Here is a 17086-nt window from a genome sequence, read left to right as displayed (position 1 = left end):
GACAGCACCTACGACAGCAAAAATTGTCCCAACTGTCGCCGAAAAATGTTCACCATGTTGAAAATTTTGCGGCAGTCACCTGTAGTCGCCCAAAAAAATTGCCTAAGTGGGACAGGCCCATAACAATTCAACATTGAACCAAGTTAAGAGTGTTTCTCAAAATGTTTTTTTTTAATGTGACATTCTGTCACTTATTGGCATGTTGTTTTCCTAAAAGCGAAGAGATTAGATTAGTACTGAAATACATCTCATTCTATTGATGCACCCTTTACAGTGTGGATGGTTTGCTGAGGTATTAACATATTTTAACTTTGCAAACAATGTAGGATGTGTTTTCATATCAAAAGTCAAGAGCATTTAATTGTCATATTTACTGACAACATAACAATGAAATTCTTAACTGTGACAGCATAACACGCCTGTAAACATAATACACAAAGATATTGTTTAATAAATGTAATAAATTACAAACCCCAATGCTGTAGAAAAAAAGTCCTTAGTTCAACCAAAGATAATCCATGCTTCATTGGTTCGTTCATCAGTTAATATCTTACTATTAAAATTAAATTTTTTTTTTCTTTTTCTTTCCTCAGTTCCACCAAAAATTGTCAACATTTCCAGTAGTGTGGCTGTGAATGAGGGCAGCAATGTTACACTCCTGTGCCTCGCTATCGGACGCCCAGAGCCCACCGTGACATGGCGTCACCTTTCTCAAAGGGGTAAGTGACCCTTCTTTCTGTAACGTCAGCAACGGCGATCTCCAGCATCTGGATGAGGGTGAGCTACACTGGGAATGGTGCACCCAAGGCTGAGACCTGCACTACAATTCATGGCAGGCGGTGGTCATTGTGATTTATTGTGGAAGGTGATAATCTAGTGACTCTGGTTATTACAAAGAAATTGTGGAGCTTATAATGGTTGGAGTAAAGTCACATTGCGACAAGTAATTTACCTAATTTCACATTGAAAACGATGCTGGACATTTATATTTTAATACTTTGGACTAAAGAGTGCAGGAACATTGAACTTTATGAATTCATTGTTCTTGAGATGGATGTGGCTGGTTAGTTCGTTGATTAAATGGAGTTTGAAAGGAATGTGACGTCTGTAACTTTCACCGAACCATGCGGCTTTAGGCAATCTTGGCTTTATTTACCTGACATGTGAAGAGGTGCTGTTATTGGGACATGGCGCTGTGGTTTGTGGTGATAACCTATTGTTGTATTACATGTAAAAACTGTCCATGCTAAGCCAAATAATGTATTTTTGCAGTGTTACAATCTTACAGTGCATTAGATGATCTCCATAGCATTCCAAATGTTAAGAGGTTGTGCTCGATAGTTTGTCATATCGTGATTGGCAAATTTTAATTGTGAAATTGAGGATAATTTTCGTCAAAACCTCGGCTTTCCTCATGAAAACAAATGTGGACCAAGCTAGAGATGGTTAAGATAATTCAAGATGGTCCAAGGATGACAACAGCAGATCAAAACATTTGATCGCCTCACATTTGATGAAAGCTGTGTGTTTGTGGCTAACTATCGCAAAGATCCCTTTGTGATTTTACCTTAATTTCACAGTTTTGTATGCTGCTTTCCCTGAAGCATTCATTATCCACTACCTCTAACGTTCTTTCTCCAAGCCCATCCTCCATGTCTAATATTGATCAAGGAAAAGTATGTGCAGAGAACATGGTGGACATTTGCATTTTACTGAGCTACGAAGAGCAACATTTTGTCAAATCATTTTGTCTGTAAATCGTGAAACGAAAAGTATCTTGTGTTGTTACCGACCTGTCGAACGTCAGCTGCCATTAGTGTGAGCTTGTCAGTCAGCAGTTTGAGTGGAACAGAGATGAGTGACGGGAAGGATTATTTCATTGTCTGCTTGTGAAGAAATGCAACCAAATGTTATGTTGTGAAAGTGCTCAGGAAATGCGCATGTATTACTTTATATAAGAGTTTTCTGTCAGCCTTAACTTCCTTTGAGAGCAGCATCACAGCAGACAGTCTCCAGCCTGTCAATCAGATGCATGTTTTTGCTGGACTCCATCATTTTTGTCTCAAATAATCATGAGATAAAATGCCATTACACAAAATGTGTAGGAAAGAACTGCAGATGCTGGTTTAAATCAAATATAGTCATGGAATGCTGGAGTAACTCAGCAGGACAGGCAGCATCTCTGGAGAGAAGGAATGGGCGATGTTTCGGGTCGAGACACCTCTTTAAACTCTAAACTCTAGTCCCACTGAGTTACTCCAGCATTTTGTGTCTATCTGCCATTACACAAATATGGTTTCCAAAGATAAAGTTTGTTGCAGCTATTTCAAGTTCAACATGAAGTAATCATCAGTAATACCTTGGAGGATTAGAAATTCAGATTTATACAAGAACATTGGGCACCATGGTGGCGCAGCAGTAAAGTTGCTGCCCTACAGCACCAGGGACCCGGGTTCGATCCTGACCATGGGTGCTGTCTGTACAGAGTTTGTATATTCTCCCCGTGACCTGCGTGGTTTTTCTCCAGGTGCTCCAGTTTCTCCCATACTCCAAAGACATATGTGTTTGGCGGCGCGACTCACCCGTTGCAGCGGCCCCTACAGCCTGTCTGTCTTTTTTTTTATTTTTTGTCTAGTTAAATGTAGTGTTGGTGTTTTTTAATACTGGTTTTAAATGTGTATATGTGGGGGGCGGGGGGGGGGGGGAGGGGGAAACTGTTTAAAATCTCTTCCCTGTCCGGGAGACCCGATCTTTTCCCTGTCGGGTCGCCGTTGTCATTGGGGCCTAGCACCGTGGAGCGGTCTCCAACCTGAACGACACGGAGGCTTGGGAGACTGCGGAGCTGCGGACTACTCACTCACCAGGCTGGCCGGCCTCGGAGCGTGGGGAGCGGTGGTGACTTGCTGCTGCGACTCGACTCCTGGGGCTCGGAGGCTCCAGCAACGCAGCTGCAAGTCCGGTGGACTGGGACATCGGGAGCTCGCGGGTCCGGGTGGAGAGACCGCTTCCCGGAGCTCCCGCAACGCGGGGCCGTACATCGCCCGGCGCGGCTTCATGGCCGTGGGACATTACAGCGCCCGCCGGGGGCTCCAACATTGTGACTTTTAGACCGGGAGCGGGGCCGTAAATCGCCCGGCACGGCCGAAAATGGCCGTGGGACTTATCATCGCCCGCCTGGGGCTTGGACATCGGGAGAGAAATGGAGAACAGGGGAGAGAAAAGACTTTGCCTTCCATCACAGTGGGTTCACTGTGATGGATGTTTGTGTGAATTAAATTGTGTGTATGTCTGTAGGAAATTGTCTTTGTTTGTATGGCTGTGGAAACGCAATTTCGTTTGAGCCTCACTGAGGTTCAAATGACAATAAATATTGTATTGTATTGTATTGTATTGTATTGTTTGTATATTAATTGGCTTGGTATAATTGTAAATTGTCCCTCGCGTATAGCTTAGCTTTAGTGTTCGGGGATTGTTGGTCGGCATGGCCTCAGTGGGTCTGTTTCCGCGCTGTATCTCTAAACTAAGCTAAAGGTGGTTTAGAAAAAATATATAACATATGAACCAAAAATTGTCCTGATACCGTGCTCAGCATCAGTAATGGAAAAGAGTTAGTGATGGAGGGGTTATATCCATCCAATTTCAAGCCAGAAATGAAGTTAGTCGGAACAATGGCAATAGTTCTGCGGAGCCAGATGGTGATTTCACATTAGAATTAGAATTAGATTCCTTTATTGTCATTCAGACCTTTCGGTCTGAACGAAATTATGTTGCCTGCAGTCATACACAGAACCAATAAAAACAAAACATACAATAAACACAAATTAAACATCCACCACAGTGAGTTCACCAAGCACATCCTCACTGTGATGGAGGCAAAGTCTTAGTCTCCGTCTCTTCCCTCCTTGTTCTCCCTCTGCGCTGAGGCGATCGATCCAGGCCGGAGATGCCGCCCTCCAGTCCAGCGGACCTCCGTGGTGATGTCGCCGCCGCCCAAAGCCGGAACGCCGTCTCCGCTCCGAGACGGCCCGCCACAGCATCAGCTCCGGGCAGCCGCCCCAGCTCCAGGCCGCCGCCCCAGCTCCGGGTCCCGCAGTCTCCGCTCCGGGCCGCTGCCCCAGCTCCAGGCCACCGCCCCAGCTCTGGGTCCCGCAGTCTCCGCCCATGTCAATTCCCTCAACTATCACCACCCTGTTCAACCCAACCTATTGTTCCTAAAAGCCAATGCCAGGTAAATTTGGACCTGCTGAAGGCAAACTGCCTGGAAGGACACCGGGCACTGCAGCTTGCATTGAATATGAAGATAACATTGTGACCCAATTTGGCCAGCTTTTGGCCTTATTCATTCTTGTCCGAATCTGATGTCAAATTAATTTCTGCACTATTTTCTTTGTAATACCATGAATTAGTGGTGTAAATAGGCTGCTTTCTCACAGAAAACCCACAATTATCTTTAAATTAAGTGTTTGATAGATTAGCATGCACGTGTTTCTATAAAATGCTTGCAGGCTGTGTACAACATATAATTTACTATTCACATTTGTGGAGTTAATCAGCAGGATACAAAGAAAACGGTGGCACATTGGATATTTACAGGAAAAAATACCAAATTAAAATATAATTCAGCTGTGACAAAATTCAGTATACATATATAAAATGTCCTTCCTAAGTGCATCTTTCCCTTAATCCTTAGTCACGTGTTGAATTGCAATACTAATATAGAAAGCACAAAGGTATTGCAGGTGCCCTATTACATTTTTTCTGGTCTGTTCCCATTCTTTTCACTTTTTTGTTCATTTAATTTTCTTTCCTTCTCTCACTGAAAGTGCTAATTCAAGTAGGACTCTTGTGCCTCAAGTCTCATTCACTGTTTGATCCCTCTGCCATTCTGCAATTGATTGCATTGCTGGAACAAAGCTGTTAATTGAATTCAGGAAGCCTGTTTTGTGTCTTTTTTTTGTGATTCTACCCACTGGTGCACTGGTTAAATGCATTATTTCATTTTCCGGCACATGTTATGTATATTTAATTAATTGTAAGTACCAGCACATTTTCTTCGTGAATATATAAATAAGTAGTCAGTGTAGTATGCAAATCATCTCCTTTTCCAGGTCTTGATCAGCTTATCATTTCAGTGTGTTTTTTGGCCTATTTAGATTTTTCCTATTTAATAACCCCTTGTCTCATCTCTTCCCACCTCCATGTGTATTTTCCACTGTCCTCCACTTTAATATTTTCCGAGTTTCTGGTCTCAAACACTTATTTTCACCATAAAGGTCTCATTCCTACATGTGTGTATATATTTATATAATGGTATATGGACACACTGATCTGTTCTGTATTATTCATGCTTACTATATTCTGTTGTGCTGAAGCAAAGCAAGAATTTCATTGTCCTATCTAGGACACATGACAATAAACTCTCTTGAATCTTGAATCTTGACCTATTTAAATGTTCTTAGAGCCACTGCTTCTTCCTTCAGTGGAGGTCAAACCAATTGAGGACTACCATCATCTCCATTTGGTTGATCTCAGTCATGCATTGAAAAGCTCCACTCATTTTCTGCAAATAAAGGTATTGCTATTGTGTTTGAAATGTGTTCAAGCTATTCCATCCTGTTTGAGTAACCTCTCGAAAATTCTATGTTCCAGTCCTCTCACCTTTTCTGATCCTATAATGGTTGTGTGCCATTTCCTGCCTTTGACTCAAACAAGACCAGTTTATCAAATTTGCTGCCAATTACCCCCCCATCCTTCACCTTTGAATGGTCCACCTTCAGCTCTTCCCTTTTTTTTACCTGACCTTTACTTCTGTTCTGAAGAATATCTTTGTACTAATGTCCTCCTTAACCCTCCACACGTAACTTGACTGCAAATCCTTCCAGCCACTTTCTGCACGGACTCCATTTTATTTACCCAAGTTGTTCACCACATTTGCATATTCCACAGTGATGCCTTCCACACCAGTGTGGTATCTGCTCTTCTCATCTGAAGGATTCCCACTTTTATGGTTGACGATCAAATCTTCTACTGTCATAATCTGTGTGGCTAAATTCAACTCAACTCAACTGTGTGGCAAAATCCACTCAACAATATAGCCCCTGTGATTTCAGAATACAAATGTGTTATCAATCTGACCAGGGGACATTGAGGTACTATGTTTAGTCCCAGCCCCTGCTCCATCTCCACCTCTTGATCTGTGCACTTGTCTATTGTTGATGACCACATACTGTATTAGGAATGTATTGAAGAATCGTGACCTACAAGACTGTCGACCAAGAGATGGCATGTGGAATTAACCTGAAATCCAGGGTTTTAAGCCATTATGGATATGATTAATCAAATGGTCTTCTTCTCTAATGTGACTGTCCACAATTCAATCATTCTCTGCAGAACTAATTGTTTTATGTGAATTATTATATTTAAAATATATATTAAGAAAATGGCAGCAAGATGGCGGTGAAGGTGTTGGATTGCCATTCCGCCAATATGGACAGGGATTGTGTGCAGTTAAGCCCCCAAAATGCAGAGGGACATACCAGAAGAAGCACATGCTGATCTGTCGTCTTTAATTTATATTAAATAAGTGAAATCAGAAAAAGAAGCTGTATTACAGGATCTGCCTATGACCCATTTCTGCAACCTTGACCATTAGCCTTGAGGGTTAATTCCCCATGGTCTTCAGGGAAAATGCATAAGACAAGTACTTCTTTCAGAATTTTAACCGTTAACCCTAATCCCCAAATGCTCACATCTTCCTCTCCAATTCAGGACACTGAACACACTTCCTTTCTGTCCATTCTCAGCAAACCTGCCGTCTCAACACTAGTTTTCGAAGTGTCAACTTCCCTTTCAGATACAGAAAGTCCCATCTGATGCTGTCAACAACCCAAATTAAATGTTCATTTTAAATGTCCAAGACCTTACTCAGTTTTGCTTTGGCCTTACCTGGTAATCAAAAACAACTCTTATCTGTTGAGTTTATTTATTTCTTACCTCATAGATACAGGCAAGCACCAAAAGGCTGTGAGACCCAAAAAGAAATGGGAATTAATCAGCAATTCTGTCGACTCAACTGAGGCAGGATATTTTTTTTGTCTGATTGCTTGAAACAAGATTGTTTCGATTAAAACGAAGCGAATCTCCATTCTTCTATACTTACTCTGGATAAAGATTCTTAACAATTTAACTTGGGGCTCGTCATGTACCATTACTAAATCCTTTATGGAGAAACTGAGGAAGTGCATGTGTGATCGACATGCAGAGCTTGTCTAATTTGCAAACAGATGTTGTTGTTTATCCTGGGGGAACACAATTACTCAAATGGAAATATGAATCCTCTCCTATGCGACTTTGTTTCTTATTATAAATATAATATATGAAATGCATCTGTATCTATTTTATGTTTGTGGATAGATAACAAGTTTCAGTTAAACCCGAAGACGACGCTCAGTATTGTTAAGAAAGGAGTGAAATAGAGGCCAAAGGGACTAACGGGTCCATTCACAATGTATTTTATTCTTGCATCTGAATGGAGCACCATTTTCAGTTTGATTTTGAGATCTATGTGCCACCATGTGCAGTTTTTTTGGAGGAATATAGATTAAAAATATATGATACGATACGATAGAACTTTATTTATCCCAGGAGGGAAATTGATCTGCCACCAGTTATAAAATTCAAGACACATGAACCATGAAATTAAAATGACGAGTGGAAAGGATTGGGGATGTGCAAATATTGGGCAAATATTCTGTCTAACCACGACAGAAAGGGGAGGAGTTGTACAGTTTGACAGCCACAGGGAAAAGGGATCTCTTGTGGCGCTCTGTCCTACATGTTGATGGAACCAGTCTGTTGCTGAAGGTGCTCCTCAGGTTGACCAGTGTGTCATGGAGGAGGTGAGCTGTATTGTCCAAGATGCTCCACAGTTTGAGGAGCATCCTCCCCGCCATCATCCCCTCCCTCCACAAATATCATCAAATGGCCGTGGGACATAGCATCACCCGCCTGGGGCTTGGACATCGGGAGAGAAATTGAGAGCAGGGGAGAGAAAAGACTTTGCCTTCCATCACAGTGGGTTCACTGTGATGGATGTTTGTGTGAACTTAATTGTGTGTATGTCTGTAGGACATTGTTTTTGTTTGTATGGCTGTGGAAACAAAATTTCGTTTGAGTCTCACTGGGGCTCAAATGACAATAAATTTGTATTGTATTGTATTGTATTGTAATGTTTCCCAAGAGCAAGATGATGATGTTGCGATACATTGTTTGATTCTGGTTACCGTGTTCACAAGCAGACAAGGGCTTGATTTCTCAGTTCTGCTATGGAAGTCCGTTGGGTTTGAGGATGATTTGCTTCTGCTGGGTCTGTGGGCTCTGAGGAGACTGATGAACCAAGATGGAACTATAGGTTTTACCACAGGTTGGCTAGGCAGTGCTCAGGGGGTAGGGCAGTGTGTTTAATCTGCAAGATGGCACATTCCCTCTGCTGTTCACATTGGGCTTGTTAATATAATTGAGGTTCTCAAGACCATGCTGAATGCTCCTTCATTAGGTAAATACAACAATTAAATACTAGAATGTCACCAATGTCACGTGACTGGTATTCTCAGGATTTGTTGAGGACGTTACATCTTTTCGTGGAGGTTTTGCAAACATATAACCATATAACAATTACAGCACGGAAACAGGCCATCTCGGCCCTACAAGTCCGTGCCGAACAATTATTTTCCCTTAGTCCCACCTGCCTGCACTCATACCATAACCCTTCATTCCCTTCTCATCCATATGCCTATCCAATTTATTTTTAAATGATACCAACAAACCTGCCTCCACCACTTCCACTGGAAGCTCATTCCACACCGAACATCATTCCAACATTTTGTTACGACTCCCGAATGCAAGTACTTCAGAGCCACGTAACACAAGTCAAAAACCAGGTTCAGGTTCAAAAAACAGTTTTAATAATTCATTTGAACACAAAACTCAAACCTGATATAAACAACCCAGTCAGGGATATGGATAAACCGACAAACAATTTAACAATGCTCCAGCCAACCACACCATGGGCCGTCGAACCGGAGATTCCAAAACTTGCCCAAAGAGATACAACCCTGAAACCAAAATACATGTAAACTCTAAGGTCAGCCCTTATCCGTCCCAATACAATATCTGTTAACAAGGAATGGTGAAAATACACAAAGTTCTATGCCATGTGGTCAGGCTGCCTCGGCCCCCACCAACAGACTGCTCATCAGTCGGAGTCCACGACGAAGAGTCAAAAAGTGTCAAAACATCCATGTCCTTTGACACTGGACAAACCTATTGAGTTTAGTGTTTGTTTCTTGTTTAGGTCAATATTTTTTGTTCTTCAGTCTTTATCCTCGCCATGTCACTGTTGATGAGACTTAGTTGGCAGAGTTACACACCTGTGAGAATGGCTGTCTCAGAACACTGTGATCTGGGTTCTGGCCTTTGGTGCGATTTGAACAGAGCCTGCCTGTTCTGTCTGTGACCGCCTCGATTTATACCAGGCGCTCTTATTTCCTCCAACATCCTAACAACATGCACATTGATATTAATTGGCCAATCTGCATTGCTTCAAGTGCTTAGGCATACTGTAGATTATGAGGGGAGTTGATGAGACTCTATGGAGAATAGGTCGCTGGGAAAATGAGTGGAAAATTGAGTTTGCCCTGTGAGCCAGCAGAGACTAAATAAGCATCGAGTGTATGTTTGCCAGCATAAGAAAGCATAAGGGCAAAGAGTTCCTTTGAGGTACTTAGTGTCTTGGGATGTCAGAAATTTGAAGATCGATTAAGGTAGTTTATCGATGGTTTGGAAACTCTGTATATTGCAGCATCTCAGCAAAGAGGAAGGAGATTGGACTCTTTTGCCTTCCATCACATTGAGGAATGTGGGGAATTCACTGTGATGGATGTTTATGTTAACTTCTATGTAGTTGTGTGTCTTGTTGCTTTTTTACTGTACGGTAATTTACATATCACTGTACCTTAATTGGTACATATGACAATAAAAGGCCTTTGAAACCTTTGAACTAACATTCCACATGGATGAATGCTAGTTCAAAAGGATGATACTCACTAGGGAGCAGGAGATTGTGATGTCAACATGCCAATGACTGTCCATGCAGCCGGGTTCTGCTGCATGGCAAAGAGATTTGTTTGGTAGCTTAATAACCAATTACAAGCGCAAGACTTTGAAAAAGGCACTTTTGAAATCATTTATTGTATTGTTACACAAAGTGGATGTAATGACTGTTTCTCCCTTATCCATTAAAGGTATCTGTATAAAACATAATGTATATTTCCAGAATATGTGGGCTGAAATCTGCTATTAGACTTTGGATGATTTGTGATCTGTTACTGTTGTCGCTGATTATTGCAGCTGTAAGACTGTGTTGATAAAATGTTTCCCTTCTTTAAAGATAATGTTCAAATGATGAGTCTACAATCATCATGCTGATATTATGTACAATTACATTGGTGACATTCTAGTATTTAATTGTCATATGTTCCGGCATTGGAACAATGAAATTCTTACTTACTGCAGCTTTACAGGCCCAATTATGAAGCAACACACAATAAATATACAATAGTCAATAATATAACAAATTAATAGGCAGTAGGCATCTAGGCCAGAATAGTGGAAAACTGAAGTCTGCAGTGCAACCAAAAAAATAGTCCATAGTAGATCATCGTTCTCGAGGTAGAGTTGTGGCTGATATAGTACAATGTTCAAACGTCTTGGGATTGCTGGGAAGAAGCTGTTCTTGAACTTGGAGGTATCCAATTTCATGTTCCTGCACCTTATTCCCGAGCATAGTAGCGAGATGATGGCTAGGGTGGTGTGGATCTTCGATGATATCAGCTGCTTTCTCTGCAGAGAAGTACTAGAACTCTGATCTCCCAGTGACTAAGTTCTATTGAACATTTTTAAATATTCATATGTAGACAATCAGAACCTTTTTAGGAGGATGGAAAAATCAAATGCTAGAGGATATTGTTTTAAGGTGGGAGGGGTAAAGTTTAAAGGAGATGTGCAGGGCAACTTTATTCACACACAGGCTGGTGGGCGCCTCACATATGGTGCCAGGGTGGGTGAATGTAATAGTGATATTTAGGAGGTTTTTGGACAAGCATATGGATATGGTGGGGGGGGGGGGGTATGGATTGTACGCAGGTCTACAAGAAATGGTCTTGCCATCATATTTGGCACAGACATTGTGGGCCAAAGGGCCTGTTCTTGTGCTGTATTGTTCTATTTAGATTCTTTACCCATATAATACAGTGAAAAAGGCAGGACCATGTGCCCTTACCTTCAAAACTAAATGGATTGGAAAAATATTATTCTGAGCACATGCCAGCAGAACAATGGGAGATGATATAAACTGGTAGGTGTTTAATTCTGGACAGATAACCAGAAGCACTTATCATGTAGGTAAGATCAATACTGAAATTTATCTTCTGGGGCTGGACTGATTGTGGGTGTTCTAAATTTTCTCTTCATCTTTTTGTTTCTTTGCAGTTGCCTCTCCTATGTACACAATTTCTTGCAGCTCCAGTTTTGTATTTGATTTTTGTTCTGATTAAATGTAAATTGTTTCTGCTTGGATTCAATTTGAGATTTAATGTTGGTATCAGATTCCGACTGTGTATTTCAGGCAGTCTGCCACTGTAAATATTTATTGTCAATGCTTTTGCTGGACAAATACCAATAAGATTATCAGTGCTCCACCATTGTTGCTGGATAAAACTGATAACAACTTCTGGTGTTAACATCCAGAATTAATTGTGGATATGTGTAAGTTGCTATCAATGATACTCTGGTATTCCACAGACGACACTACTGCTGCCTTTCAACTTGGGAAGTAATATAAAGGAGCAGGAATAACCCATCTAACCCATCGAGTATCGCTGCATTTCATTAAGATTGTGGCTGATCTTCGACTGAGCATCCTTCCCTATCTTTTAACTTTGTCCCTATATTCTATCCCTTGCTTTCCGAAATGTTGAGAAAGTCCATACTTGGGCAGCATGTTGGCACAGTGGTAAAGTTGCTGCCTTACAGTGCCAGAGACTCGGGTTCGATCCTGACTGCGGGTGCTGTCTGTATGGATAATGTACGGTCTCCCTGTGACCGTGGGACTTTCCCGTGTGCTCTGGTTTCCTCCCACATTGCAAAGACGTACAAGTTTGACTTTGATAAAAATTGTAAATTATCCCTAATTTATATAGAATAATATACGGGGATCGCTGGTCAGCACGGTCTCAGTGGGCCGAAGGGCCTGCTTCCACACTGTAACCCTAAACTAAACTGAATGTATTGATCTATGTTTTGAACGAGCCCAACAAATAAGCCTCCAGTACTCTCCAAACAGAAAATTCCAAAGAGTCACCGCCATTTTGGTATGAAGATATTTTTCCTTGTTTCAGTTCTAAATGGTTACTCTTCATTCTGAAGCTGCACCCATTGTCCAATACTCCTTGGTCAGGGAAAGCAGCTCCCCTGTTTCTGGTCTTCCCAGCCCTGTATGTCTTTTGTATGTGCTCCTATCATACTTGCAAACGTTAGAGATTGTAGTCACATCCTACTCAACCTGTCCTCAGCCCTCCCATACTTGCAAGCATTCTGGTGTGTCCTCTCTCAACTCCCTCTCTGAAATATACATCCAGATGTGGGGCCACAATGCATTTTACATTTACAGTAAGACTTCCTTAATCTTGTATTCGAGTCCTCTCGTAATAAGAGTTGACATACCATTTGGCCTTTTAACCACTTGCTGTATTTGCAAGTAGCTTTTGCTCTTGTACACGCACATACTTATGTGTTTTGATCATGTACAAACAGATGCAGTTTGTGTTCACCAGGATGCTGCCTCGTGTGGAGCCTTTCAGTAATGAGGAGAGATTGGATAGGCTAGGGTTGGCTTTACTGATATGGAGGAGACTAAGGAGGGACCCAATAGAGGGATATAACATTGTGAGCAGTGTAAATAGGCTAGATATTAGGAAACCTATCCTTGCAGCAGCCATGTCTAAAACTCGAAGGCAGGCAGGGTTTTGAGTGTTGCAATTAATTTGCACAAAGAGCAACAACTATGTGTTCAAGAAGGAACTGCAGATGCTGGAAGATCGAAGGTACACAAAAATGCTGGAGAAACTCAGCGGGTGCAGCAGCATCTATGGAGCGAAGGAAATAGGTGATGTTTCGGGCCGAAACCCTTCTTCAGACTGATGGAGGGTGAGGGAGAGAAGGAAGGAAAAAGGGAGGAGGAGGAGCCCGAGGGCGTGGGGATGGGAGGAGACAGCTTGAGGGTTAAGGAAGGGGTGGAGACAGCAAGGGCTAGCAAAATTGGGAGAATTCAATGTTCATGCCATCCGGACGCAAACTACCCAGGCGGAATATGAGGTGCTGTTCCTCCAATTTCCGGTGTTGCTTACTCTGGCAATGGAGGAGACCCAGGACAGAGGTCGGATTGGGAATGGGAAGGGGAGTTGAAGTGCTGAGCCACCGGGAGTTCAGGTAGGTTATTGCGGACTGAGCGGAGGTGTTCGGCGAAACGATCGCCCAACCTCCGCTTAGTCTCACTGATGTAAATCAGCTGACATCTAGAGCAGCAGATGCAGTAGATGAGGTTGGAGGACATACAGGTGAACCTTTGTCGCACCTGGAACGACTGCTTGGGTCTGCAAGGAGCAACAACTATGGTTTCCTTTGTTTAGATGTAACACCTTGGTTTCTTCTGAGCATCTTCGCATTAATGATCACTCTTCCCCAAAGATTTCCTCACAGTACAATTATCAATTAATCATCTATGAAAGTTCTTCAATATATTGATCTAGCACAGATTTTTGTATGCATTTCACAAATTCATCTTCCACCTTATCACAACAAATTTGATTGTACCACCCTTAATGTCTGTAAAGGTTGTGCATGGACTCCTGTATTTCGCCTGTCTCTCACGCCTTTTGATATGGGCAAGTTGGGCTGAAGGGCCTGTTTCCAAAATGTGTGACCTCTAATTTCCTGATATGTGCCGCGATCAGTATTACTCCTATTTAGAAGCCAATAAATAATTTCAACCAATATATTCTCTGCTTTGCTATCTCGTGTTCTATCGGGCCTGTCCCACTTAGGCGATTTTTGAGCCAACTGCCAGCGACCATCAAGTTCACGGCACCCGCGTGAAAAACCGGGAACTGGAATGGCGAGTGTCAGAGTGGAATACACACACACACACACACACACACACACACACACACACACACACACACACACACACACACACACACACACACACACACACACACACACGCATCCCCCCCCACACACACACACACACACACACACACACACACACACACACACACACACGCATCCCCCCCCCACACACACATCCCCCCCCCCCACACACAAAGGCGGGGGCCAGGGAAAGTGGGAGGAGCGCTGTCCGAAATTCACACGATGCAAAGCCAAGGTGATACAGACACACACTGCGATGAACAGGAAGGTTAAGACGGCTAGCACAGTGTACGGTAAATCCTTTAAAAGGGGGGGAGGGGAGAGGGGGGGGACACTTTTAAGAAGCCAGGCAACCTTTAATAGGCCAGAGATACACGGCATTTAACATTACCAGTCGGTTATCCATGGTTCTGAAATCTTGTGCTCACATTTTCTTTTCCCCCAATGAGCCAATGAAAATGCCCGGTCAGCATAGGTGATTAACTAGAACTACCAACGACGACCCATAACTACATGGTGATCCCGCTACAACTGCACCTACTACTACAGGATTATCGATTTTCTCCATGGCGACCAATTTTTGGTTGCAGAAAAATTTCCAACATGTTGAAAAATTTGCAGCGACCATATTGAGGCCGCAACTAGTTCCCAGAATGCAGGAACTCCACGCGACCATGAAGGAGACTCATCAGAGAACACCAGCGAACATGTGGCGATCATGTGGCGAGCGCAGAGTCCCTGCACTCGACTAAAAAGTTGCCGAGGTGGGACAGGCCCTTCCAATATATTCTCTGCTTTGCTATTTTGTGTTCTATTTGCAAATTGATTCTCATAGAATCTGTCATGCAATGAATTTACCTCACTACCCCAATGATTTATCTCTGTATATGGTTACATTTATTGATCGTTATTCCATAAGGGTGTACTACGATTTTTTTTCTGGTGAAGTAACTGAAGATTTCTGTTGAACAACCTCTTTGACCCAGAAAATATAAATTTACCATTGTGAATGTTGATATCCAAGGCAGGAAATTAATCCTTTTTTGCTGTATTATCTATAATCTTTAATATCATTTACATTCAGTCTTTATTTGTTCTCTGTTATTTAAATGGAATAGATATTGATTTTTACTTTAATGCACTGCTGTCTGTGCATCAGTGAGAATTCTTCAGTCTGATTGCTTAAAAGACCCAATGTTCAACCAGCCCCCATTGTGTGGGACGGAACTACAGACGCTGGTTGACACCGAAGATAGACATAAAATGCTGCAGTAACTCAGCGGGTCAGGCAGCATCTCTGGAGAAAAGGAATAGGTGACATTTCATGTCGAGACCCTTCATCAGACTGATGAAGGGTTTCTCCTCGAAACGTCAATTATTCCTTTTCCACAGAGATGCTGCCTGGCCCGCTAAGTTACTCCAGCGTTTTGTGTCTGTAGCCCCTTTTGTGGGGTCACCACATTCTAACAGGAGGAAGATAAACCCCACTGCCAAACTTGCACAATGTCAGGAAGCACTTGTAGGCTAGGTGAACAGCTATAGTTGGTGATGGTACAGGTCCATCGCCGATTTTCCGGGTTCCTTTGTTCCAGAGCCTTTCTGGATTATCCGATTTGTCAGATCAACAGAGGTCATGGCCTCCAACAGGAGTGCCTAGGTCACCAGGGAGCCGAGATACCAGCCTGCAAAGTCGGCCTTGGAATTTGGCTGTGAGAACGTACGATATCTGTCGGCTCCGGATGGGCCAGAGTTCAAGAGCCCCAGCCACAGGGGGTAAATTCGACCTGCCAACTGACGCCGAAGTCCCGATGAGGTGGAGATCAGCTGCCTCACCCAGACTATGCGTTACATTTTTGGGGGACTTCCAGGAGGGGATTTCTAGTGTGCTCTCATATTTTTGTCTGGATGAAAGGAGGTGCCGAACCACCTGTTGCCGGAAAATAGGCAATATATATAATAGGTATATATATGTTTAGTTTAGAGATACAGGCCCTTCGGCCCACCGAGTGGACCTGAAGTGAAAACAGAAAATGTTGCAACAATCAGCAGGTCAGGCCAGCATCTCAGATCCAAGAGTCTTACAGCTCAGAAACAGGCTCTTGATCCACTATGTCCATGTTGAACATCAAGCATCATTCCAAACTATTCCCATCTCCCAGCAAACAGCCGTCAGCCAGAGAGGCAGAGCGACTGGAGATACGATCCGTAAAACGATCGCATCTCCGGAAAGGACAGAGATTGAAAAAAAGCTTCCCCCGACCGCCTCCCCCACCCCCCCACATAAAACAAACCAGAGAACATTAATACAAACTTTTTAAAACACACTAAAAGGGGTGTTGTACCTCACTAGAAGAAGTGTTGTATCTCAGATGGTTGCATGGGAAAATACCATAAGAAGTGGAGTGGACTGTGGGGATGGGAGAGTAGTGAGTCACAAAGGGAATGTTTCCTTCAAACGGCTAAAAATGGAAAATGATGTGTCCAGAAGTGCTCTCTCATTGGAGATCGTCCAAATTGTGATGGACGACCCATTGAAAATAGCGGGCGGTCGGGTGCAATGTGAGTACAAGGGGAAATCTGTCCTTGGTTTGGTGGGCCAGAGATGGTATGGGTAAAAGATGCAACTACGGGCACTGTCCATTCTGGCCGTAAAGAGGGAGACCTCTCAGAGTTATCAGCACAGTAAATATGGCAGGGGCAATGGACTCCTGTTGGTTTTATAATGTACAAAAAATCAGGTAGGTTTACTTTTCTTCATAGTATATGCGTACTTGAGCATAAAACTTTTTTCTTAAATGATTCTGAGGTCCTCTTCAGTGAT

The 17086-nt window shown here is 42.8% G+C and overlaps 1 protein-coding gene across 4 annotated transcripts in view; it reads left to right on the top strand.

The window, feature by feature from the left end:
- LOC116991390 (opioid-binding protein/cell adhesion molecule homolog) overlaps nt 1–17086 on the top strand; it is a 1877101-nt gene that overhangs the window by 1595453 nt on the left and 264562 nt on the right. For all 4 annotated transcript variants that reach the window (XM_033049999.1, XM_033050001.1, XM_033050000.1 and 1 more), the window contains exon 4: nt 594–719. In XM_033049999.1, the coding sequence (XP_032905890.1) occupies nt 594–719 (126 nt within the window). The remainder of the gene's footprint in view (nt 1–593; nt 720–17086) is intronic.

Source organism: Amblyraja radiata, chromosome 33 (assembly GCF_010909765.2).
Source record: "Amblyraja radiata isolate CabotCenter1 chromosome 33, sAmbRad1.1.pri, whole genome shotgun sequence".
NCBI classification, from domain to species: Eukaryota; Metazoa; Chordata; class Chondrichthyes; order Rajiformes; family Rajidae; genus Amblyraja; species Amblyraja radiata.
Note: the sequence above shows the minus strand (reverse complement) of the source record. Positions and strands in the feature narration are given on the sequence as shown.